The sequence below is a fragment of the Strongylocentrotus purpuratus genome, unplaced genomic scaffold (assembly GCF_000002235.5).
Source record: "Strongylocentrotus purpuratus isolate Spur 01 unplaced genomic scaffold, Spur_5.0 spur5_scaffold_2, whole genome shotgun sequence".
NCBI lineage: Eukaryota > Metazoa > Echinodermata > Echinoidea > Camarodonta > Strongylocentrotidae > Strongylocentrotus > Strongylocentrotus purpuratus.
The window spans coordinates 6,363,816-6,391,138 of NW_022145605.1; the positions used below are offsets into that span (position 1 = coordinate 6,363,816).

A 27,323-nucleotide genomic window follows, 5' to 3' on the forward strand; every position below is an offset into this window, starting at 1 on the left:
TGGAACAAACCACGCGCATGCGTTATGAGCAGTTGCTTTCCTAACGATATCGATTTGTTTAGGAAATCGATCGTCAACCCTGGAATCTTGACAAAGGTTTTTTTCCCTACTTGATTCGTGGGAGAGGGGAGGTTTATTCCATGCTGTCACGCACAAGTACAATCTATGTCGGACTTACTCTCCTGAGCCAGTTACCTAACAGGTCTGTTCCGAAAACCTCCGATTATATCACTCAAGCCCACTACCGCAGAATTTAAATTTGAGATGAATTTACAGCCCACTAAAAATGAAAAACATAGGTTTCTTTTACTGCAGAAACACACAATAAATCAAGCATTATGTAGATGTGAGCATTTTGCAATAAATTAGGTTTTTTCTTTATTAGAAAGAAATATCTTGAAGATACCTCACATCCAAATTTCAAATGAAAGAATCAATGTCAGCTTCATTAGAGAGAGTTCACAAACATGTTAATGAATTAAAAGTATACATTGATCTTTACTTCCTGACAGAAGATCATGGTATTATACAATCATAAGCATTAAAATCAGCAACCTCAAAATAAACCAAATACTGTATCTTACTTCAGACAAGAGATCCACACTTGTATGCCTAACTCAATCATGTTTTTACATTTAAAAAAGGAGCAGTCAGTTTGAGATATGACAGCAGTGTGGGTCTCTTGTGTTGCCATGGTTACACTGAGACTATGTCTTCCTTCTCTGTGCTCTCCTCCCCGATGGAGAAGTTTAGCAAAAGTCATCTTTATACAAAAATTTCCTCCTACCAGACACTAACTTTTTTTTCAAGCTTGAGATCTACATGATCTCTTCAACAAAGAAGTGTTACATCAAATCCACATCGACTTCACACATACATGACATAACACAACTGTTACACAGAAGACACCTTACACATTATTTTGAATACAGTCAGATCTAACAAATACTTGCTTGTGGAGGCACTTTCAAACTTGGACACTGAATTAAAAGTGTTAATTTGATTTACCATCTCTTGAAAAATTAAAAATCAAATTGAGGCAAAAGCCAATTTTAACCTCCCTCACCTGCCATTTGCTCCAAGGAAACCTACCACAAACACATAAAACATAATTCATACAGAATAACAGATACGGTCTGTATGATGAGAAATAAAACTTCTACCTTGTCTAAAATATTGAAGTCACCCTACTGCAGTGTACAACGTAAGCAGAAAGATATCAAAGTCATTATGAATAACAATGGGTGCTTGGAAAAACAAGCATGAGATATCAAACATCTGAAATAACCACGTTGATCAAAATGACTATCAGGTTGTGAAACACTAAAGTTTGTAGTAAGTTGTACCATGTAACATACATGTACCAACTGAAGGTGAATGTTTACTGTAATAAAATTTGACAAATTCCTTGCAGTATACTCTGAACATGTACACGTACTCATTCATTTATTTAAAGTCAATTTCAGTCAATTGACAATAAACTGAAAGCAATTCTGTAATGTATCTTTTCTATTACATGTCCAAGTAAAAGGTGTAGGTTTTTTTAAACACAAATGACAACATGACATGTGAGTACCACAAAAGCCAAGTGCATAAAGCTGCACTCAACTACACAACAATCACATCATACGATCACTACATCTACATATGTAAAATTACTAAAGTTCTTTTAAACCTTTCCAGTACCATTCAATTTCATAATACTGAACCATAACAATGGTTTTTCTACAAAGATTGCAAAACATTTTAGGTGTACAACACTGCATTTGATTTCCAAGATTTAATTTGCATACTGCATACTGACTAAAGCCACTAGGCTAACAGAAGATAGGAAGGCGTGGCAATCCATTGTAAAACAGAAGCCATCATACATCCCAGCGATGCTGTGGATGGCTCAAGTCAAGTCAATTTTCGTACTGCATGCAAAAGTTTTTAAGTATGAATTAAAAAGTTGAGAAAGACTGGTTCCTCTTTTTGCCCTCGATGTATACAAACATAGTTACATATATGAGCACAAAAAGCAAGGGAACATTTGGAAAAGGCACCGTTGTCATTTAAGAAGAAGAAACAATACCGCGTACGTGTTCATGTGCATTTAAAAATATACTGTTGATTTTTCACTCACATTATGCACTGAACTTAATAATTGACATTATTTAACAAAATCACTTTTCCCACAATGTTATCAGCTACAAAATACATTCGCATTAAAAACACAAAATTTTCTCTTTCTCTTTCGTGTTGCCTTCTGACTAATAACAACATAAAGTGAACTATTACTCTTCTAATAGTTTTGAACTGGTACTGAACACACTCTGCTTTCTTTAAAAAAAACACATGTATTTTCATATTTTACAACTTCATATTTAAAAGTATTTACATAATCAAGGTGATCATTTCCTTATTCGTTTATTTTGTTTTACTCCAAGATTAATGAATCTGTTAACCTCAAATGAGACAGACACAATTAAAAAATCCCCGCCAAAAAAATTATGTACCTTGGAAAAGTATGGTACATGTAGTAATCTGAAACAAATACTGTGATGCAAATACATCGGTTGAAAGGTTTACAAGGCAAACAGAATTGGAAGATTGTATTATACAAACAGGAATAATTCAAAATCTTAATGTTAGTATGGCAAGAAATACATCAGACTACATGATTTAGGAAAGGAATATCATTTTACCTAAAATTGTTTGAAAATGCAATCGTGAAATAATTGAACTATTTCATCTAGTTCTCTACCAAATCTCGACATTATTTTAATGACAAGTGTAGAGGCCAAAACAATATTAATATTCTCAACATAGAAAACAATTCATCTTTCTAAAAGAATGTACAAGGTACAGTTCTTGTATCTTTTATTTTTAGTCTTTATAACAATTTTTGCTACTTCCAGATAAACTATCAACATTTCAGAAGTAAAAAATGGCAGGGCAAAACCGAGTTGCTGCAAACCCAGGAAACACACTTTCAATTAAGCAGAGTTAATAATGATTAACAGTCGGTGCAAATTCTCAGGTGAATGTAGCAGAAATCCAGACAGTACTGGTTGAGGGAATGTTTCATAGGGTGAAAGGTGAACTAGTCGGTGTGCACTGGGGAGTGATTGGGTGACTTGAGAGTTTTGCCTGCACCGTAAGGCTTGTCAATAGCTAGCGTCTCAATCTCTGCAGACAAGGCATACTCTCTCCTCGCTGCATCCTGAGGTGTAATGGGTGGCAAGATAGGGGGTGCAGGCTTCACCTCTACCTCCTTGCCTCGAGGGTCCACATGGGCGATAAAGGCAGTTACATCACGCGACCCCTCACCCCCTCTGCTCCTCGATAAAGGATTTGCCGTTTGAGGGGTGGTGCCGACGCGATGGATTCGGCCGAACATGTGAGATTGCACTTGATTTGGTTCAGGCATGTTGTCGTCGCTTCGTAAACGGGTGGCAGGATGTACCCCTTTAACGGGACCGTTTCCAGGGCGGGTATTATAACGCTTGGTTCTGGGTGGGGCAGGGTCTTTGGGAGGTGAAGGGCTTGCGACCCTCCCAGGATCACTCCTCATATGTTCTACAGTGGGTTTTAGTTGTTTCAGTTTGAGCTGATGAAGCTGGGTGGTCAAGTAAGCAATTGTACCCGAGCGCTGATCCAACTCTGCCGTCAAAACCACAATCTTTTGCCCCCGCTGTGCAAGTTGATCTTGAAATATTTTCTCTCTTGTCTTCATCTGTTGTTCTAGTTTATTCAACCTATCATGGTTTGTTTCTCTCTCCTCTTTTAGTTGATTGCATTCTTTTTCCTTCTTGTTCAGCTTCTCCGTTAAAGCCTCGATCTCACTCTTGTATTTCTCTGTGCAAAACAATGGAAACATGAAATGCATTTCAAACTGTACTTCTCCAGGTTTACAAGCTGACTTTTCATAATACATATTCACTTTTGTGTAAATAACAATATGAAGTTATTGCTCGATTTGTAAATAATACTCTTTGTACAATACCAATTTTAGAGTAGAGTGTCGATAATACTAAAGTATGTGTTTGCTGGCATTTCACCCCCCAAAATGATAATTTTATGCCATAAATTTTCTTAAAACCAAACGGGCTAAAGAGCACTGTTAAAGCCTACATTATACTGTAGGTTGAACATATTATATTGAAGTATACATGCATTACATTGAACTAACATACATGCTTTAAACAATAAAGAAATAATTCCATGGACTATTGATCGAAAGGAGAAAATGTATACCTTCATCGACATCATCGCTTTTCATGGCAAGTTCAAAGTTGAGTTCGGCGCATTTCTTCTGCAGTTTGTGAAGCTCCTGGTGGAGTGCCTGGAGAGTCTTGGCATGCTCCTGCTGCATGAACAGGATCGAGCTCTCTGCATTCCTCAGTTTTATCTCAACGGGGGCCGCCATTTCATCGACACCCTAAAGAAAGTGAGAGAAAGGAAGAATAACATTGAAGTTCTCAAGTACCGGATAGCTAGTAGATCTAAAGTCAAGTGGAGAGAAGTGTAGTAAATTACTTTTGCGCAGTGATCAGCCTATGATCAAGTCTAAAGGTATACTGTTCTGCAATGTAAAAGTACAGTAGGTATCAATCATATTGAGATTTAGATGACGTCATACGCAACCGGCTGCAAGATTTTCTTCATGGATGTCGATCATGACCCATAATTTCCGGAAAAGGGACCATTAAATGGATTCAAGTAGTCAAGTTGGTAAGTGGAACTGAAGTAGTTAAGCTAATTTTGGACTATAAATGCATCAAATACGCATCCAGTAAAATATCAAAATTAGGGATTAAGTTTGGCCAAGTTTTGTGTAACGTTTCATTACACAAACGCACGAACACTAAAGCGTATAGGGCTGTTCTGTCTCTAAAGAGAGAGCTGACCTTACCCAAATCAGAGGCTAACGAACGAAAGAGACAGAAAAATTCGGTCTAGATCTAGATATCTAGGTGTAGTCTACCGACAGTGATACTCTCACTCTCAGTCTCACATCTAGACCAAAATTTCTGTCTCTTTCGTACGTAAGCCTCTTCTTTGGGTAGGGTCGGCTACTCTAAAGAGAAGAGGCTTTCAAATGAAAGAGACAGAAAATTTAAGTCTCCATGATCTCACACCCAATTAGCTACAGTGCACGTCCATCATCATTCACTCAATTTTAACATTCCATCACAACAAATCCTTTGGTAAATAGTTCTAAATGTTTCATGGATCATGCTGCCTTTACTTACTGGTTACAAATCACCTGTGCTCAGTTTAGTCTGGTGACACTACTACCTAAAAACATTCATGATGTTGATTTAGCAGTCGTTTCCTCCAATTTTTAAGCTCAAAATGATCAATTTCAATGGATGGTGTTGTCGTCTCGGTGTAACGCAGCGCAGATCAGCTTACGGTACATGTAATCTTGTTTACATTATTACGTGCAAAGTCTATGCGGGTTTTTACATAGACAATGTACACACAGCGGTCGTCGCCAACACAACCTGTAAATAAAAAGAAAGATATTGTGAGGCTCGTTCAACTATATTATATATAAGCTACAGGTATAAATCTTAATTTGTATCTAAATTCAATTATTTCCTTGGGTTAAATTTAATATATACTTTTTACAGTATAATATAATTTCGGTATTATTTAAAAATATCATATTATCACAAAATCTACAATAAATAGGTATATTTTAAAATTACACAGTGATGCCCTAAAAAATTTCTTCAACCAGAGATCATACTCATAAAGATAATTATGATCAAGAGATTCAAGATTTATTTATTTCTTTCCATTGACATGAAAACAATACAAGTTCATCAACAAGAATAAATTCATGAACAAAGATATTGAAAATGTGGAAAAGAGGTGGTCTGTAAAAAAGCTTTTACAGGAACAACATTCATGAACAAAAACAAGATTTTAAAAAGATAAGGTTCTATAGGATCTATAGCATAATTTTTTACCCTTAAACAATTACCAGAAAGACAACCACCCCCCCCCCCGAGGACTATTACACCCTGAATACTTGAGAACTATCACATTACTATAGTCATAACCAGGCGCGTATGCAGGGGGGGGGGCAGGCGCGGATCCAGGATTTCTTAGGGGGGGGGGCCCAAATTTGAAATTATGCTAGCCAAATATTGGTACGTAATGGTGACCAACGGTGATGTAATGCGGGGGGGGGGGGGGGTCGGTGCAGGGAGGGGCGAGTCCCCCCCCCCCCTCCTCCACGAAACGCGGAAGCTTTGACGTTTCATTAAATTATTAAAGAAAGAAGACGATTCGTTGTACCGTTCTCGACTCAAAATCTTCGTCTGAATTTAGTTTTGCCCCTCCCGCGCGAAGCGCGGAATTTTTTTTTTTTTTTTTAAATATTAGAGAAAGAAGACGATTCATTGTAGAGTTCTCAACTCTTAATCCTTGTCTGAATTCAGGTTCCCCCCACCCTCCTGCGCGAAGCGCGGAAGCTTTGACGTTTCATTAAACTATTAAAGAAAGAAGACGATTTGTTGTACCGTTCACGACTCTGAATCCTCGTCTGAATTTAGTTTTTCCCCTCCCGCGCGAAGCGTGGAAAATTTTACGTTTTATTAAAATATTAGAGAAAGAAGACGATTCATTGTAGAGTTCTCAACTCTTAATCCTTGTCTGAATTGAGGTTCCCCCACCCTCCAGCGCGAAGCGCGGAAGCTTTGACGTTTCATTAAACTATTAAAGAAAGAAGACAATTTGTTGTACCGTTCACGACTCTGAATCCTCGTCTGAATTTAGTTTTTCCCCTCCCGCGCGAAGCGCGGAAAATTTTACGTTTTATTAAAATATTAGAGAAAGAAGACGATTCATTGTAGAGTTCTCAACTCTTAATCCTTGTCTGAATTCAGGTTCCCCCACCCTCCTGCGCGAAGCGCGGAATCTTTGACGTTTCATTAAACTATTAAAGAAAGAAGACGATTTGTTGTACCGTTCACGACTCTGAATCCTCGTCTGAATTTAGTTTTTCCCCTCCCGCGCGAAGCGCGGAAAATTTTACGTTTTATTAAAATATTAGAGAAAGAAGACGATTCATTGTAGAGTTCTCAACTCTTAATCCTTGTCTAAATTCAGCCCGCCCCCCTCCTGCGCGAAGCGCGGAAGCTTTGACGTTCTATTAAACTATTAAAGAAAGAAGACGATTCGTTGTTCCGTTCTCGACTCTTAATCCTCGTCTGAATTTAGTTTTTCCCCTCCCGCGCGAAGCGCGGAAAATTTTACGTTTTATTAAATTGTTAGAGCAAGAAGACGATTCGTTGGAGAGTTCTCGACTCTTAAACCTCGTCTGAATTCAGGTTCCCCCCACCCTCCTGCGCGAAGCGCGGAAGCTTTTACGTTTCATTAAATCATTAGAGAAAGAAGACGACTCGTTGTACCGTTCTCGACTCTTAATCCTCGTCTTAATTCAGTTCCCCCCCCCCCTCCTGCGCGAAGCGCGGAAGCTTTTAAGTTTCATAAGATAATGAGAGAAAGAAGACGATTGGCTGTACAGTTCTCGACTCTTAATCCTCGTCTGAATTCAGGTCCCCCCCCCCCCCCCCCCCCGCGCGGAAGCTTTGACGTATCATAAGATTATGAGAGAAAGAAGACGATTCACTGTACCGTCCTCGATTCTTAACCCTTGTCTGAATTCAGTCCCCCCCCCCCCTCCCCTCCCGCGCGAAGCTTTGACGTTTCATTAAGTTATTAGAGAAAGAAGACGATGCGTTGTACCGTTCTCTATACTCTTAATCCTTGTCTGAATTTCAAAGATGTTCTTTGTCTGCTCCTTTTACTTCCTACGTCCTCTTCCGTTTTGGGGGGGACCGCCCCCCCCCCCTGGCTACGCGCCTGCGGTTAGATAAACACATTTGATAACTTGTCCGGCCCCGGAAGCTCAGGGTTTTAGGCGTTTAATTAAGGTCTGATGATCATTTTTTTAATACCTATTATTTTGTGACACTGGTAGTTCACTATTTGGCGTGGGGTCCAGGGGGCGGATCCCCCCCAAAAGAGGGGTTTTAGGCAATAAATTACCGTCAGATGAGCATCTAAGGGCTAGCCGTAGCGCCCTAGGTGGAATCCAGGGGGCAGAGCCCCCGGAAGCTTAGGGGTTTTAGGCATTTAATCACGGTCAGATGAGCATATTTTGATGCCTCATTTTTTAACACTGCACTGGCATTTAACTATTCTTTCTTTCTTGCTCTCATTCTATTTTTTTCTCTTTAATATACTTTTTCAAATAAAGTGGGGGGGGGGGGGGGGGGGGGGAGGGAGCTCGAGGCTCCCGATCCCTGCCATACCTCGGGCCCTGACATGTAGGAATCTCAAGAATCATATTTCGTGCCTGGCTGTAAATATACAAACGTATAATTTACTAAAAAATGAGGACAAATCTCGGAAATTATGTCATTTCAGCATTAATTGTAATCCACCGTTGTGGAATTAGAAATAAACCACGTTTGAATTTGATTCCCCCAAAGCCTCCCCCCCCCGATTAGTACGCCAGTATCTCCTCTTTTCCTTTTTTCTTTCCCTTTCCTTCCTTCTCTCTTATTGTTTTGATTGGGGGGGGGGGGGGGTTAACAGCCTGGGAGGCAGGGCCCTTTCGGTCCCCCCCCCCGATTTCCTTCTTCCCCCTTTTCTTTTCTTCTTCTTCTTCTTCTTCTTTCTTTCTTTCTTTCCCTTTCTCTCCTCTTTCCCTTTCCCTTCTTTTCCTTTCTTCTCTCTTTTTTTTTTTTTTTTTTTTGCGGGGGGGGGGGGGGGGGGGCCAAGGCCCGCTCGGCCCCCCCCCCCTGGATCCGCGCCTGGGGGGGGGGGGGGGGGGGTTAACCCCCCACTCAACGGTGTCGATTTGTATCCGTGGTTGGAGGATGGTAGGTGCCAAAAATATTTTCGGCAATGGATCAAAGCAACCAAGAGGTTGAAGCGTGTGGCAGGTTGCACCCCATCCCTCCCAAGTTATCAACTTTTTCAAGTCACCCTCAATTCAGATAACATTTCAGAGAATATGGGACCCCACATGGGCTAATTGCTAGCTGGTTATAATCCTCTCAAGCGCGTAGCAAGGATTTTTATTTTTAGGAGGGCTCCGTAGGGGGTGGGAGTTTCAACCGTCCTGCAATGCGCGAAGCGCGGAAGCTCTGATGTTAAATTATTAGAGAAAGAAGACGATTCGTTGTACCGTTCTCGACTCTTAATCCTCGTCTAAATTCAGTTTCTTTTGACGTTTCATTAATAATAATAATAATAATTATTAAATTATTAAAGAAAGAAGCCTATTCGTTGTACCATTCTCGACTCTTAATCCTTGTCTGAATTCAGTTTTCCCCACCCCCTCCGGCGCGAAGCGCGGAAGCTTTGACTTTTCATTAAATTATTAGAGAAAGAAGACAATTCGTTGTACCGTTCTCGACTCTTAATCCTTGTCTCACTCAGTTTCTTTTGACGTTTCATTAAATTATTAGAGAAAGAAGACGATTCGTTGTGCCGTTCTCGACTCTTAATCCTTTTTCTTCCAACGTCCTCTTCCTTCTTCTTTCTCTCTCTCTCTCTCTCTCTCTCTCTCTCTCTCTCTTTTTGGCCGGCGTTTTTAATTTAATTTTTTTTTTTTTGGGGGGGGGGGCGACCGCCCCAACGCCCCCCTGGCTACGCGCCTGTATTCTCTCTGTCTCTCATTACCCCCTCTCTCCCACTCTCTACTTCTTTTTAGCACTTTTGTGCTTAGCGCTTAACATCATTAGCTCGTTGCTTTTTAACGATGCGGCTTTGCATTTGGCGCATTCTGCATTTCTATGATGCTGTTGATTTAATAAATTGAATAAATTCATCAATTCCTGATGAAGCCGTATGAGCGAGAATTCAATTTATTCTTGTCTCATATACGGTTGTCTCATTTACATATGTATTATGAAAATGAGATAGCAAAATGTGTATATTGATGGTCATCTTGCGAGTAATAACCATTAACTACTCTCATCGGGCTCTCATCATTAATTTTACTTTTCATTTTTTTTTTATGGTGAGTTATTGGGGGGGGGGATGATTGTACAGGCCACCCCTCACCTGAAATATTGGGGGGTTTATCCCCCCATCCCCCCCCCCCCCCCCTCGTGATCGACACCCATGCCCCCACCTCAATGTTTGTTTATGTGTCAGTGTTTTGGAGGAAAACCCCTCCCTCCCGTTTAAAAAAAAAAAAAAAAATAACCTTACCCCCACCCCCCTACCGAACGAAATATTGGTCGGCATAATCATTTCCGGGACAAAAAAAGTGCTCTTACCCCCCCCCCCCCCGCGTTTATTCACTGGCTGGCTCTGAGTCGTTGTCAAATTTTCGGCGTGATTTTGAAATTTTAACCCCTCTTAACCCCCCCACCCCCCTCGAAAAAAAATCCTGCGTACGCTACTGGTCAACTCAGAAGTTACAACTTTACTTAGCGTGTGCACTTTTAAAATGGGCTTTACAACAAAATCATTTGAAATAAGTTTTTTTGACTTTTTCCTTGATCGATGTGCTCAATTGCACAATAATCCAATTTTCTTTTGGCATATTATTCTACATGGTACAACTGGGTATTTTAAAGGGGGGCCGGGGCCACTTGCGTCAACAGATTTCTGACTCCTCCCCCCCCCCCCGAAAAAAAAGAACCGATGATGAAGCCACATCCAATTCGGCATTGCCAATTAGTGGTTAGTTCGAAATATCCAGGCAGGAAAATAATTAAAGGGGGGGGGGGTCGAGGATAGGGAGAGCTTTATACTACTCGATCCTTGCATGGGGCGCGCATCATCCCACTCTTTTGTAATAATTGCATGCCCCTTTCCCCTTCTGATATAAGTATGTGATCGTTTACTTCTTTGATTAGCTAGCTGGTGCCCCTTTTCCTTTTGATAAATGCCCCTTTTTCACCCCAATAATAACAAAGCTATATTCACTCTTACCCTACCCGTAATTCCTCAAATTTTCATCTAGTAAACCCGAAATTACTTATTGCCCATAGATCCAAGCGCGTACACAGAGGGGGGGGGGGGGGGGGGGGGGGGAGAGATTTGGGGTTAAACCCCCCTCCCTTGAGTTATTTTTATGTGTATGTTTTGTATATGTTTTTTTGGAAACCCCCCCTTTTGATTAGGTGACCTTACCCCCCCCCCCCCCCCACCGAACAAAATGTCGAATTTTCAAATTTGGAGACCAAAAAAAAAAGTGGCTGGCTGAGTCGTTGCGAAATTTTAGGCCCGATTTTAACCCACCCCCCCCCCCCCTTGAAAAAATCCTCCGTACGTCACTGCATAGATCCATAAGACACCATGGTCCTGACCTATGGAACTCTCTCCCAGAATCTATTAAATCATGTTGCTCCCTCTACTCATTTAAGGCCAAAGTTAAAACGATGTTATTATATCTGAATACTCAAGGTAAAATTTCTGTGTCAACTCTTCATTCTTTATCATGTCATCTCTTCCTTCATTTCATTCATTGTCATCATCGTCATCATCATCATCATTATCATCATCATCTTTATCATCATCATCATCATCATCCTCATCTGCATTGTCAATATCACCTTCATCAAAATTTGTATTTTCAAGTACATATCTGTTCTGCTAAATAAATATGTTAATATATTTCATGAGTTTTTGTCTGGGGCTGTCGTATTAATTATCAAGCAATCTGCTTACAATGACAGTCCTTCTTCCGCAAGTAAGGTCACCCTTTTTTGTTTTGGGGGGATTTATTAAAAAAAATATTTAAGGGGGGCGGGTTTCCTCTAAAACACACACATAAAAAACATTGAGGGGGATTCTTTTTCAGATTTTCCTTTGTAGGCCGTGCATGGCCCCTTTTTCTCTCCAGAAAGTGCCCCTTTTTGGTGCCCCCACCGCTCCTCCACCCGGATAATTAAGTGCAGCTTTTCATCTCGATCGTGAGTGCCAAGCTCTTTCAGGTGCGAGAAATTGACTTTTACACCTTTGATATTTTTGCCTTTCTTTTATTTTACATATCATGCCCCTTTAATGTCCAGTGTTTTGTCCTCTCTATGAGATGAAATTTTTCGCACTGCGCGACCTCATTTTTCTCCCTCGAAAATGAATATAAAGACGATGTCACACCCAACTGCGAATATACTATAATAAACTAATATTGATATTTGGAAGACGCTCTGCCACCCCTGTTAGTATGATTGTAGACCAAGCAGTTTTTTGTTTTTGCGTTGATTATAATTGATTGATTAATTGATTGATTTGTTTTGTTGTCCACATTAAGTGGAAATTCTTCTTTCACATGGTATATATATCGCAGACGGATTTTGACAACGCGAGGGGGGGGGGGGGCGAGAAACGAGAGAGAGCTAGAAAAAAAAAGATCAAAATAATAATATCGCCCCACCAGATCCTTCGGGGGGGGGGGGGTCATTTCTTTCTTGGGGGGGGGGGGGGGGGGGGGGAGTAAGCTTGCAATTCAACTTGCCTTGTGTGTGTGTGTAATTTGTAAAAGAAATGGTCAGTAGTTGTGAGGACGAGTTGTTTAAAGGACAGCTCATGGATGCACCGACCGAGCTATGGAACACGTGTAGCCAACCAACTCGTCCCTCTTACTTTACGCATTAACGTATTTAAGGTACAACGTGCGCACGCAGAACAACGGCGGTCTCGAACAAAAAGCTTGCGGAATCGACACAAGGCTGTGTTACGTGTTAGCCCAAACGAGGCTTTTCCGCAATTTTTGACCAAACTTTTCTTTAATAATTGCTGGTAAGTAGATCATGCAACAATACGATGAATTCTTTAATCGATGATTTACTTAAGTTTTTGTCTGGCAATCTAATTATTTCGATGAAAGTTCACGTCGTTTACGCTTGTGCTGTTCGCGTTGGCGGTCAAAAGCCAAGCTTTTGACGATTTCGTAACGTGTGTATTGTGTGAGTGAACACGGCGAAATATGGATGTTGTATTCGGTCAACTTGTAAAGACGTGGAAAGTGTAATTTTAGCTTGTTTAATCATTCAATTTGAAATTAAAGTCTTGTTAATATGTTAATAATGAGTGTCATATGCTGCTTTTGAAGATCAATAGGCGTTTAACGGTTTGTTTAGTTCTTCTGCCTGGCAATTTTTGAATTTCATGATGTTCTGCACCACGACCTTCATTCTGTCACGCACCATTGCCCCCCAAAAAGAATTCATTGAATCTCCTTAACAAAAGTACCAATTGAAAGAGCTTAAAAAATACATCTAAAATAATACCAAGATTATCACCCTAGGTCAACAATTAGCGAAATATCGATAGTTTAGTGTTTAAAAAAACGCCCATATTTTTTGTTTTAACCACACGAGTCAATAGAGGATTGGTGTGACAACTTGTGGCCTTTTTAACCCGCATCAGCAAGCAGGAAGATGCGCAGTTGACGGCTGCGATCGACGCCAGCGCAGCCCCGTGAAAAATTGCCACAATGTGTGTAGATGAGTGTTGCAGCCACTATAGATCTACATTATTTTGTGCATTAGTGATTAGTGTGCAATGCCAATGGGTGTATTGTGTGCAATTGATGCCTCTCAGCACGTACATGTATACAGCACTAGAGTTCAATAAGCATTGACTACAAGTACTATGCCCCGCTGGAGTGGGCTGTAGCACACCTGGTGCGAAAGTGTATTTGTGCCGACCAATATTAGGCACATTCATGGGGCACTAGAGGGCGCTTAGCGCGCGTACGAAAATCTGAATGGCCTTGCTGTGGTGGGTCGGCAATAATCGGCCCAAAACTTGGATATGGGAGGGTGGAAGGATATATCTTTTTTATAATGTTATCTGGTCTTACCCTTAAACATCCTATGTTTAATCTATGTAGAAATAACATGCGAGTACGATAAGAGAAACATCGGGCCCATTACTGATGCAACTTTTAAAATATTAGCCTAGAAATGACCACCAAACGGAAAAAATTGACATTTTTTCCCGACAAATCTTCATAAAATCTGAGTTATAAACAAGTCACATCTAGGTACACTAATACAAATACGATTTTCTGAAAATTCAGGTATTATTTTTTAAGTTTCTTTCAAGTATATTTCTGTGCATCGCAGCGCCAATGTTCTTCACTGCTTCAAAATCACCCTTGAAATTTTTTTTTTGCAACGAATTTGTTACGAGGTCCGCGAGTGTTCCCCGTTCCTTGCGTGTTGAAAGTTTGGTAATACATAGTTTACATTGACTCGCGCACGAAAAAATGGTCGAAAACAAAATGTCAAATGAAGAAATAAACAAGCTTTTGTATAGTTATAAGAGTTCTACCGAGGTTTCTTTGTCGATTTAATTTGTTATATAGTCTCAATTAGAATTCAGAATTATCTCACTGAAAAGTTAAGAAACCGACGATGTTCTCGATCGTAGTTATTTTCATTTTGCCAGCAGCCGATCTAGCGTTGTTTGGGCAAAAAGCTAGGCCGCTGCCTTCCCATCGCAAACCTTTCTGAGTCCCGCTAAAATGGCGCGCTGCGCACGAAGCAATATTCCTTACATTTAGCGCTTGCGCAGTTACGTTTAATCGGTCTCCGCCTCATTTGAATTACCCGCCCGCGCCCCGCCCACGAATCAACGTTCTTGTTCCTTCTGATTGGATGTAAAAGACCCGCCATTCGCTTAACGTTACAAATTTGAGTGCGACGAGAGAGCATACTATTTTCCGTTTTTTTCAATACCAAAATTGTGATATTTCAGTCAAACCCTCTATTTTTAATGATTTTTTCACTTAAGTATTTCACTTAAGTATTTCACTTAAGTATAAGTCTTACTTAACTAAGAAAAATTATCAAAAAAGTCATATTTAAGGTACAAACTTGATTCTTTTCCTGAAATGTCCGTTCACTTTTCGTTTGCATGTGTATGGAACGCCATGTGTGCGTCACCTATGTGTAAAGTGCGTCACCTGTTTAAAGCCTGAAATTTCAGTGTTTTTGGTATCCATTTTTGTATGATTGACAGCTAGGGCGTCAGAGCCGAAGTTTGCTTCCTTTGTTCGGTAATAATTCCGAACCATACAGCTGAGTGTCGTATGAAATCGTTCGCCGTGTTTACGTCTGATTGTGACTGCGTATATGTTGTACTTTGAACTGGTTGTGGTCAGCGTTCGTAGTATTTCCATGGTTACGCGTTTGCGCGGCCTGGCTTGGGGGAAACTGCCTGGCCTGGGGGAAATTGCCTGGCCTGGGGGAAACGGCAATATGATTTCGGCGTTTTGTAAAAACACACCAGGAACTAACTAAGCTCCGAAGGGTGCTCAACCGAGATTTGGTGGTCTCCATTCCTACATTAATTTCTTTGTCAAATAATAAGCACTTTGTCAAATAATTAAAGCACTCTGTCAAATAATTAAAGCACTCTGTCAAATAATTAAATGCAAATACAAGTCCGAAATGGAAAGTTGTAATATGACAATAAAATAACATATCAGTAATAGTTTCATAAATGAGAGGCAGGTTAGTATACTTGCTAACAAAACTGACAAATTTGATAAAAATGGTTAAATCTTGAGAGGATTTTGATCGTTTGACAGTATTATATAATTGAGTTTCCCAAATTATTTTCAGTAACAATGTTGCATTTTTTTTTTTTTTTGGGGGGGGGGGGGTAAAAAAAAATTAGTGGGGTTGGGGGCAGCTTTTTTTTTTTGGTAATTATTTTTTTAATATTTCTTTTTTGTATGTGTAGTATCATATTATTATCAATGTTATGCTTTCAGTCATCGCTTATTATATTCATAAATGTATATATATATCTCTCTCTCTTTCCGTCTCACTCTTTCGTCCCCCCTTCTCTCTCTCTCTCTTTTTCTCTCTTCCTCTCTTCCTCTCTTTCTCTCTCTTTATCATCACTCCAACTCTCCCTCCTCTACACCTCTCTCTTTCTCTGTCTTTTATTTAACAAAAATTTGAATTTGATCAATGACTTTTTAAATGCCTATCGGGGGTCTATGTTTGATTTTTGATTTATGTCATATTTTGTGTTATTTCAATTTAAATTGCAATTGTATGTTTGTGAAATGGATCGCAATTCAGCCATTGGCTGCGATGATCTTTCTAATAAGAACCATTTCTATTCTATTCTACTCTATGTATTCAAATATGTTATTCAGAGATGTCGGAGGGTATCATTAAATGTATAACTTATGTAAGTGCATACATCTTTGATGCGGTCATTCTTTTCCTGTTCAGTCCAATTTCATATTAGATCAGAGTGAGATGTGATGGAAAGGGGGTATGACATTGAGATAAATAATTAGAGAGAAAGAGAGAAGGAGAGAGAAAGAGAGAGAGCGGGGGGGGGGGGGGGGGGGGGGCCTTGTGTTGGATGTCAATTTTCAAAGCTAAAAAAAAAAACTATGCTCATTTTAAGAGGAAATTAAAGGAAAACCTAATACTTGACAGTCGGAGAAGTGAATGACATGTGATTGAAATTTGTATTCTTCTGCCGGTTCATACTTTTTCATTTTGTATATATTTATGTTTTCGTACGTTATAGAAATTCTACTAATTCATCATTATTTTCTTCTTCTTCCTCCTCCTCTTTTTCTTCTTCTCCTTCTTCCTTTTCTTCTTGTACTTATTATCATTTCTATCATCAGTTTAATGTTATTATTATTATCTTTACTAGGTAATTCTTTTATTTTTCTTATCTGTCTGTAAATATGACTATTTTTACTTATTAATTTTATATATGTCTGTAAGGGACCCCACTGGAAATAAGCTCTCGTGTGTTATCCTGTTCAAGCTGACTTGTTGATTTGTTATTATTGTATAATGTTGTATGTTCGAAGCTTGTCGAATAAAACTCAATCAATCAATACATACATATACCTCCACACTCAGGCGCGGATCCAGAATTTCTTAGGGGGGGGGGGGGATTTGAAATTATGCAAGCCAAATATTGGTACGTAATGGTGACCCAGCAGTGGCGAAATGAGCAAAAACGTGTTATTGTTGATGTTGTTGTTGGTGTTTTTTTTTTTTTTTTTTTTTTTTTGAGGGGGGGGGGGGGGGTAGAAACGATCAACGTAACGTAAATTAGCGTGGGGTCTAGGGTCGAAGCCCCGGCGGGGGTCAAGGGGAGGAGCACACAGAAGCTCAGGGAATATAGGCTTTTATTATTTTGTGACAAAGGCAGGTCACTATTCTTTTTTCCTTATTTAGGAATTTGCCATTTCCCAACACTCATAAAAAAATCTAGGAAAATCATGTCATTTTAGTAATATTTGTAAATCACCGGTATCGAATTAGAAATAAACCACGTTTGAATTATATTTTGGGGGCATCTGTCACCCCCTTCCCCAAGCCCAACCCCCCCCCCCCATCAGTGCGACAGTGCCCCCCCCCAATCTACACCTTAACTATCTTCTTTCTCTTTTTTTCTTTCCCTTTATCTCCTCTTTTTCCTTTCCCTTTCCTTCCTTCTCTCTTATTTTGTGATGGGGGGGGGGGGGGAGGGGGAGGTAACAGCTGGGAGGCAAGGCCCTTTTGCCGCCCGATCTCCTTTCCCCTTTTTCTTTTCTTCTTCCTCTTCTTTCTTTCCCTTTCTCTCCTCTTTCCCCTTTCTCTCTCTCTCTCTCTCTCTCTCTCTCTTTTTGCGGGAGGGGGGGGGGGCGGCAAAGTCCGTTCGCCCTGGATCCGCGCCTGTCCGCACTCATTGAGTCATCTCTTTTGCTTTGTACAACTAATACATTTCCTAATTATGAGCAGCACAGCTCATTACGACAATCGTGTCTAATGTTTATGAACTTGTTTTCCATTTTAATTGGTAAATTGATATTTAAATGTATTAATACATGTATGTATTTACATACATGTAGGAGCATCAGCTATCATGGCTTCAAGAAATCATGACACCCAGGTTGCGGGACGTGGACCCTGCTCCTGTGCAACCCACAAAATATGATAAAAATAACATATAATTATAGAATGTTGTACTGTAAAACATCATCATAAGAGAAAAGAGGTGGAGAGGAGGAGGGAGGGACAGAAAGTGTGAGAGAGAAACAGAGGGGATGAAGGAGAGACGAAGGGAGAAAGAGGAAGAGGCAGAGAGAGCAAAGAGAGAGAGAGAGAGAGAGAGAGAGATACAGACAGAGAGACAGGGGGTGGGAGTGAAATAGAAATAGAGAGGAAAGACCAGAACTGAAGAAGAAAAGGAAAATCTGAAAGTAGCAAGTTCAGATAGAGAAAAGGGATGAGAGAGTGAGAGGAAGGATAAAAGTACATGCAACATCAAAATATGAATGAATGGAAGAACCTGCTGTGCCAATCATCATGACAATTAATATTGCACATAATTAATCTCCTCCATTAGATTATGATTTTCATTTCGCCAATGCTAATTATAACACCAATGACTAGACTGCATTCCTTGAGCTGGCGAGGCACGCGCAGTTGAACTTTCCATGAACTCAAATCATGCCGCAATGCGCATAACTTGGCTCGCTTTCCCACGGTCATTAAACTTGCCGGTATTATCCGAAACCCGAAAACCTAACCGAGGAATCGTTCGGAAAACCGAGGAGTCGATCGTACGCCCGAACGGAAGAGCAAAGTAGCCGCCCAAGTCAAACTAAGGTCAAGCTGATTTACGCATCAATTTTCTGATTGGATCAGCGCCCGGGGGCGTTACTTGGGATTTTTTTTGCTAGATTGATCACCCAATGGGTGCTCGTAAACTCATTGTACATGGATAAACGATATATTTGCTTCGTGCTGCGGAGCTCCCAAGCTGCGTTGGTATCGCTGCAAACTCTCAGCCGGCTAGCTCCCCAAGACGGACCATTCGCGGTATGGCGAGATTGTGTGTGTGAAGTACGATTTTGGATTCGAGAACGCACGTAATGCAACCGTGCGCGTCATATTCAGCTGTCGAATGTCTACGACCAATTTTACATGTACGATTTTTAGTACAGATACTTGGTCAGTTTTCTTCTTATATCTTTGGTTTTACAATAGGCTTGAGTCGGTACGGTCGGTCACACCGGGACCCGACCGTTGCCGTCGGGTCCCGGTTTCGTTTTTTGAGAACCGACGCTCCGAAAAAAATAGTGAAATATGTAAGAAATTGCAGTTTTGCACACCACTAAAATCAATCCACCTTAAAACTTAAGTTTTTAATTGTTACCAATCATATTCTAGCTCATCCTGAATCAATCCGAACTGCTGATATAAATATGGGTTACGAAGTAGTTCGCCCCATGGGGTTGTTGTTGCCAGCTAGCTGCTAGCTAGCTACTGTACTGGCCGGGTCTCTCGGCAGTATTAATAAATCAGGTTGAAAGAAACATTAATGTTTGAATAATAAAATGACTTTCTAAAAAGTACTTCTTTACAACATACCCATCGAACAATTTTTAAAAGACAAAATAGATATTTTTTCTTTGATTTTGAACACCGCATGCTTCTTTTAAAAGCTGAAAATTACTTGGTAATCACAAGAAGTTTCGATACGGATAGCTGTTGCAAGGCAAGTTCAGACTAGTCTCGGAAAAATGCGCAGTGCACCTCGTTAGCTGTAATGCGTGCCAAAACGAACCCAAACAAAGATGTGATCGTAACGAGAAAAAAATCATTAAAAACTACGAGAGCACAATTGGAAAGACAACTACTCAAAATTATCGAAAGCAGATACATAACTTGGAGGAAGAATACAATAGTTGTCCAAGAAAAGCCACTTAAATAGTTATATTTAAGGAGTTAATATAGGTACAATCATTATCGGAAGGGCCTAGCTGCTACGATATCCGAATTACACGTGTTTAAATTGAACACGAGGCTAGAAACCAAATAAGGCCCTCTACGGTAAAAAGCAGTATAACAAAGGATTCGAGTATTTGCAGCAGGCCCCTTGCGATAAAAATGTACCCAGTTTTTTACTCCTCGATTATCACAATTTCTGTGGCATTTCTTGGGCGATTATTAAATTCTTTGTCCAAGTTATCTATCTGATTATGGTAATTTTGAGCAGTAGTTGTCTTTCCAATTGTGCTCTCGTAGTTTTTAATGATTTTTTTCCCGTTACGATCACGTCTTTGTTTGGGTTCGTTCTGGCACGCATTACAGCTAATTACGAGGAGCACTGCGCATTTTTCCGAGACTAGTCTCAACTTGCCTTGCAACAGCTATCCATATCGAAACTTCTTGTGATTACCAAGTAATTTTCAGCTTTAAAAAAAAAAAGCATGCGATTGCGATGTTTAAAATAAGAGATAAATATTTATTTTGTCTTTAAAATATTATATGATCGGTATATTGTACAGAAGAATTTTTAAGAAAGCCGTTTTATTATTCTTACATTCATATTTTTTGACCAGATGTATTCAACCTGCATAAATCAAAATGGCGGCTCGAATGTTGTCTTTCCATTTCTGCCCCAGTTTTTTTACTTTTAGAGGCGCGATAATGGCACTAAACATCGCCAATCATGGATGAAAATAATGTCAAATGGAAGAATATACCGATCTGAGCCGAGGTATGCATGTGTTGATTTATTTGATTGATAAAAAAAGTCACTTTTAAGGGACATACTGATGATATGCGCTTTTTATAGAGGCAAGTGACAAATCCTGCGAGCTGATTTCGGGACACCGGGTCCCGATCGGTGCAACGCCGTCGGGACCCGGTTTATGAAAATCCCGACATGACTCAGGCCTATTTTACAACATTTAAAAATATAATTTCTTCAAATTTGCTCCTGACTCGGTTCAGACTAATTGTGTGATGTGTTTTCAAGTCAATTTTTTGAATATATTTTTTTGCATGAATTTGCCTACCAATATAGTCCGGATCCTGATTTTGTGTTCTCACAAATTGTAACATTGTTTATTGTTGTGATAAATAAAGGTTTTGTTGTTTTGTTATTGATCAAACAATTAAGTTGGGAACAGGATCATGCCCAACTTGCACGTCTGTAAGTACACTGTAGATGCTTAGTTTTACTGACTAATGAATCAGGGTCTAATAATTAATATGGGAACTTGATACCCTGATAAAATAACATTTTAATGTTTCTTGACTCAAGTTCTAAGTAGAAACATAGATATGTATATTCATTAATACTTTGTAGCTCAGCAATTCTTATTTTTTACTGAATGTGTCATTTTGTCGTTCAAACAGAGCTCAATCATTGCATCTTTGTGAGGAACCATGGCAGGAGCGCCCCCAGGATTTCTGCTGGGGATGCACCCCATGGCCTATGCCCAGCCCCAACAGGTTATGCAGCAGCAGCCACCGCAGCAGCAACAGCAGCAGCAGCAGGCGGTCAAACAGATGCCCCCACAGGTACCAAGCTACATGTCTGAGGAGAAGCTGCAAGAAAAGGGTATGTAAACAGAATGTACAATAACAGTCAAACCTGCTTTAGTGACCACCTGTCTACAAAGACCACCTGTCTACAACAAGCTCATTTTTTTCCCCTTGAAAATGGTTTCTCATTGAAACATGTACTAAAGGAACCTGTCTACAAAGACCACTTTTTGTGTTTCCTTTGGGCGGTCGCTATAGACAGGTTTGACTGTATAAGAAATGATGTTGGCAAGACTGATTATAGAGTTTAGTCTATGAATGTACAGGAATTAGGTGTGTAGATTATGTTTATCTGTTTCTGAAATAAAGACTCGTAGTGCTATGAATATGGGTAAATGGCACAGTTTAGGTGGCAAAAATGTAGATTTCATGTTCAATATTTTTTCACTTCAGTGATAAAATGCTTCAGATGCTTTATGTCAAGGCAATTCAATTCTATACTTCAGCAATCCTCAAATATTTTTAATTTTTTTTTTTAAAGCAGGTGACGAGTAGTCAGAAAGAGTCATCACAAATTATATTGAAAGGACATGGTTCAATTTTCCTTCCATTTGCATTTTGAGTTTGACATTACTAATAAAAACATGGCATCTGGGTAATTTGGTGCCTATAACACTATTGATATTAATCATTGATTCATTGCTTGAGTGAAATAAGGATGTAATAATTCTCTTATTATTATTTTTTGCAGCTCGCAAATGGCAGCAGCTGCAATCCAAACGCTATGCTGAGAAGCGTAAGTTTGGTTTTGTGGATGCCCAGAAGGAGGATATGCCCCCGGAACATGTGAGGAAAATCATCCGTGACCACGGTGATATGACCAACAGAAAGTTCCGTCATGACAAAAGAGTCTACCTTGGGTAAGTGTTGAGATGGTGAGAAGAATGTGCTCCTAGATAAACTGTTCTTTATGCTCTTAAATGTTTGTCTGAATTTGTAGCTATTGTTGCATCATAGTTGGAGATAATGAGCAAATTAAAGAACAGTAGATTCCTGCGATGACAAAAGAAAGTGTGGCTGAGGGTTGGGGTTAGGATTAGGTTTAGTGTTACTTAAAAAGCTGAAGTCTTGGGAATTAGCTTCATTAGTAAAGCATTTGGTTAACTACAAACATTTGGTCAATTTTTGTGGTTGGGTATTCTGAAGTTGCTCCAAAAGTTTATTGATGACTTCATGATTGTCATCTGACACTGAAAATCAGAAAAAATCTCTGGAATCATAATGGTAGATGGAAACTAAATATTCAGGACTGTGAGTAATAGAAAAAATAATATGGTAGCTCATGCCAAGGGTTAAACAGTCCACCAAAAGAAGAAGATTGCATTAAACAAACAAACATACAAAAAGGATAAAGTGCTAAAGATAGATGAAGAGGTAAAAGATATAATTCAATCCATATATTTCAATCATAAAAGCATAAAGAAATATATATACAAAAAGTAACATGAGACAATCATAATCTTAAAATTCAGGGATTAAGAAATTGGAGACTAAAAGGGAAGTTTAAAAAACCTGTAAGTATAATAGTCCCCTGACATGAATAATAAATAACAAGATTACAAACTTAACCCTGTCAATTTTTCTTTCACTGGGTCTATGATATTTTCCTGACAATCATACTGCATTTGCAGAAGGATATGTTTGTGCACCTGAAATGTTATGAACAGATTTTCGATAGATTGTTAACATTGTTATCCAAATTCTTCACCTTGCAGAGCCCTGAAGTACATGCCCCATGCTGTACTGAAGCTGATGGAGAACATGCCTATGCCGTGGGAACAGATCCGTGATGTGTCTGTCCTCTATCACATCACAGGGGCCATCTCCTTCGTCAATGAGGTACCAAGGGTCATTGAACCCTGCTTCATAGCACAATGGGGGTAAGTTCTCAATCAATGTAGAATTTGCCAGATGACTTTTAACTAGAGATACTGTTATTCTGATGAAGTTCAAGTAATTACTGTGGAATAGCCACTTGTGATTTTCCCTCATAACACATGTCAAAATATTTCAACATGTGTTATGTGTTGCAAAATATTTCAAATTATATTATTTTGTAAGAAAAAAAACAAAACCCCGCATGGTATTTCAAATAGTTTCATGTATCTTCTCTTGGATGAAAATATACATTTGATAAATGTTTGATATAAAAAATAAAAATCATGATGAGAAAAATCACCTGTTGTTTTAAATATTTCATGGAATTTTTGACTTGGGAACTCCATTCTCAGCCTTGTAACTATATTATAAATGTTATATTTGCCATGTTCCGATGAAAATTATTGGCAATGATGAAATACATTGGAAAAATAGACATTGAGAATTTTGAGAAAATTTAAGAAGGAAAAACTCTAGTTTAGTACTGGCACTTGGTCATAACAAAATGATTGTTCATGTCACCTTGATTAATAGCTCCATGTGGATCATGATGCGAAGGGAGAAGCGAGATCGTCGTCACTTCAAGAGGATGCGCTTCCCACCCTTCGACGATGAGGAGCCTCCCCTGGATTACGCTGATAACGTGCTGGATGTGGAACCCCTGGAACCAATCCAGATGGACCTGGACCCAGAGGAAGACTCTCCGGTCTATGAGTGGCTCTACGATCACAAGCCTCTCCAAGACTCAAAGTAAATAATACTACTAATAATAATATGGTTATTTATATAGCGCCGGTATCCGTCAGGTTCTGACGCTGGCTCATGGCGCTTTACACTTAACACTTAAATGTGCCTTCAAAGCATTCAGATGTCATAAGTTTAAAATAAATCTAATGTAATATGGTTTTCTTAAAATGGAAAGTAGAGCAAATTTAACCAAGTGAATATGTTAATTAACTGAGATAATGGCATTTTTTTAATCGCTCTCGAGCTTTGTCAACCATTTGAGCAATAACTCCCCTTTATTCTAATTCAGCTTGGAAATTGAGAAAGTATGAGCCCCTGCTTGAATTATGAAATTTGGGGGGGGGGGTCTAGAAGTAGATATTTGACGCCCATGAGTCTTGGATGCCTTTTTCTGTTACGTTTTACTTAACCTAATGCCTGTGGGAACTGGTAGTCCCTGTATTAAACCTATGGGGTTGAGAGATTTCAGCAGTTAACGGGTTAACACATTTGAATGCTAAGACCTTCCTTTTCCTCCTGTTCCATACAGGATGGTCAACGGCACCAGCTACAAGAATTGGAACATGACCCTGCCGGTGATGTCGACCCTCTACCGTCTGGCCAACCAGCTCCTGACTGATCTGGTGGATGATAACTACTTCTATCTCTTTGATCTCAAGTCCTTCTTCACCTCCAAGGCTCTCAACATGGCCATCCCAGGTGGACCCAAGTTTGAACCTCTGGTCAGGGATGCTAACCTTCAGTGAGTTCAAATTGAATTGCTCCATTCTCCTTTCTGTATTACATTATTAATTCCTTATTCAAAGGGGGTGTAGCATGACAAGACTATGTGTCTTTCCCGTGGCAACATACACATTTCTTTTGCGAACGCTAGCGCTCGCTGACCGTTAATCAAGTCCATTCGTTTACGTGCAGTTGTCCAAAAGAAGTCGTAGATGGCGTATTTGCCATGCTACGCCTCCTTTAATATCATCCCTATCATATGATAATTTGGCACTCATACATGATTCCTTACTCTGTGTGATCTTTAAATTTCTGAAGTGTTCATGTTGAGGATCATAAAGTGCTTGAAGCCATCAGATTATTTCAGCAGATCTGTCTGTGGAATTTGTTGTTGCTGCCTCTACATTGAAGGGGTTTTACCAGTAATTGACATATCGCCTGTTTGGAGCCAGAAGGGCGGCGACTCGCATACTTTAACACATTCTGGCTCTGAACGGATTATATTAAGTGGTGCATTATTGAAATGCCTCTGCCACAAGGGGTACAAGAGACACTGCTTGTTTAGCCATGGAATAGGTGTACTAAGCTTGACTTTGATGGGGACCCTTTAGAATTAAAATGACACTGTCCCAACAGGTTGTCATACCCCTGCATCATATCATATCATATCATGTCACTCATTTTTATTCACAGGGATGAGGATTGGAACGAGTTCAACGATGTGAACAAGATCATCATCCGTCAGCAGATCAGAACAGAGTACAAGATAGCCTTCCCATACCTGTACAACAACCTACCCTACTATGTGCATCTTACATGGTAAGAATAGAACATTGTGGTACCTCGTCTTGGAATGTCGTTTAATGATTGTGCATTTCTGTTGATGTGGATTAAACTTGACTTGGATTAAATAGATTAATCCCTTTTCAACTTATACCACTTCTTGATTCAGATGTAGCTGGAGAGTACCTGGTAGAAAGTGAAAAGTATAATAAGTTTGCATTGCAACTTACGGACATTACTTTGACCTTTTCCCATTTTGTGGTATGTTTCTTCTTTTTATGAATGAGTTATTTTTCTGTCTGATACTTCATACATACTTTTAAAATCATAATTCAAACTTATTTTCCCTTTACAATCTTTTTATACAAAAGTATTAGTTATTTATTTTTTGTATTTGTTTGTCCATGTTTCAGGTACCACACACCACCAGTAGTCTTTATCAAGACAGAGGATCCTGATCTACCAGCTTTCTACTTTGATCCTCTCATCAATCCTATCTCTCACAGACATGCAGTCAAGGTAAACGATAACTTTCATACCTTATTTCAGTATTCACATGGGAAACTCCCTTCTTTTAGTTTCAATCAAAAACATGCTTAATCGAGACATACCTGTAAGCTTATTCTGTTCACGAGACTGCATGGCAAAGCGAGACTTCATTTGGGAGTTATTAGATGCCATGGGCGATGGGTCTGGGCATGACACTTGGGACTATGTGTTGTAAGAAAGTTTATCAAGGTTATTTACTACTTTCAATGCCATTGCTAAATCTATTAACAAAGGTGATCTTAACATTTTTTACTATGTCCCAAGTTAAATTTGAGGGGCATAGTGCAGTCTTGAGATCACTAAGGACCAAAAGGATTTGCAAAACTAGGGATCTCACTTCACTCTATGGGTAATTATGAATTGTGAATAAATTGAAATGAATGACTAAGTAACTCTGAACCAGTAGGTTGAAACAAGTGGGACCGTTTTTCAAATTTTAAAAGCTTTGCATCTTTTCTTCATGTTACAGCATGTCGACCCTCTGCCTGACGATGATGAGGAGTTTGAGCTGCCTGACTACGTACAACCCTTCCTCCAGGAACGTCCCCTGTACACAGACAACACAGCCAACGGGATCGCCTTGCTCTGGGCTCCAAGACCCTTCAACCTGAGATCAGGTAGACATAGGAGAGCTATGGATATACCACTGGTCAAGACATGGTGAGTTATTAAGCCCCTTTTCATACATTAAACTGCAGCTGGAAAACCTCACTTGTAAATGAATAACAAGTTGCAATATAACACTTCTTGTTGGGGGTGGGGGAGGGGCTAAAGAACATTCTTAGTGCATCAAGTGCTCTTAATATACACTTCTTTCATTTGATTTTGCCCTCGGGTGGTAGGGGTATTTTGAGGTCCTTTACCTCCTCTTTTCTGAATGGGGTAAAGATTTAAGAGTAATTGGGATTTAACCAGTAGAATATTGTCAGCTTAGAAAGGCTTTGACTTAATGATATGTTTTGTTAACACAGGGTAGCCTTATTAGTATTAATACTGTTCTACCTGAGGGCCCTGCAATCATATTTCTCAGCAGATGACCTGTCCATTGACTGGCTAGAGGTAACATTCTAGGACATGTCCTTGTCGTGCAGACTGACATCCAACGTTTTGTTGGTTTGTTAGGCTGCCTCTGTACACCTCACCTGGCCATAGAGTAATACAGAGGTACATAGTACCAGTGTAATGATGTGACATCTCATGTTGCCAAACATTCACTGGCCTCCAAATCCTCAGACATTCACTTTTACAAGTGTTTCCCCATATTGTTCGGTTTTGGTCCCATTTTATGGTTTTATG

General features: G+C 39.6%; 2 protein-coding genes and 1 non-coding gene across 3 annotated transcripts in view; 2 read left to right on the plus strand and 1 right to left on the minus strand.

The window, feature by feature from the left end:
• Positions 1-353: 353 nt before the first annotated feature.
• LOC584662 (coiled-coil domain-containing protein 92) lies at positions 354-5,497 on the minus strand. Its single transcript, XM_784517.5, has 3 exons — positions 5,238-5,497; positions 4,240-4,423; positions 354-3,840 (listed from the first exon to the last, which is right to left on the minus strand). Exons 2-3 carry the CDS (start codon positions 4,409-4,411, stop codon positions 3,086-3,088), a joined length of 927 nt encoding a protein of 308 aa, XP_789610.2. The 5' UTR covers positions 4,412-4,423; positions 5,238-5,497; the 3' UTR covers positions 354-3,085.
• Positions 5,498-12,644: 7,147 nt separating this feature from the next.
• LOC577459 (pre-mRNA-processing-splicing factor 8) overlaps positions 12,645-27,323 on the plus strand; it is a 51,295-nt gene continuing 36,616 nt past the window's right edge. The window contains exons 1-9 of the mRNA XM_030991507.1: positions 12,645-12,768; positions 21,159-21,363; positions 22,039-22,207; positions 23,063-23,227; positions 23,760-23,975; positions 24,502-24,714; positions 25,389-25,514; positions 25,892-25,997; positions 26,497-26,687. Coding sequence (XP_030847367.1) covers positions 21,189-21,363; positions 22,039-22,207; positions 23,063-23,227; positions 23,760-23,975; positions 24,502-24,714; positions 25,389-25,514; positions 25,892-25,997; positions 26,497-26,687 — 1,361 coding nt within the window. The 5' untranslated portion in view covers positions 12,645-12,768; positions 21,159-21,188. The remainder of the gene's footprint in view (positions 12,769-21,158; positions 21,364-22,038; positions 22,208-23,062; positions 23,228-23,759; positions 23,976-24,501; positions 24,715-25,388; positions 25,515-25,891; positions 25,998-26,496; positions 26,688-27,323) is intronic.
• Positions 27,084-27,266, plus strand: LOC115926980. The gene has a single exon (XR_004065396.1). It is a non-coding gene; the product is annotated as a small nucleolar RNA SNORA23 (small nucleolar RNA).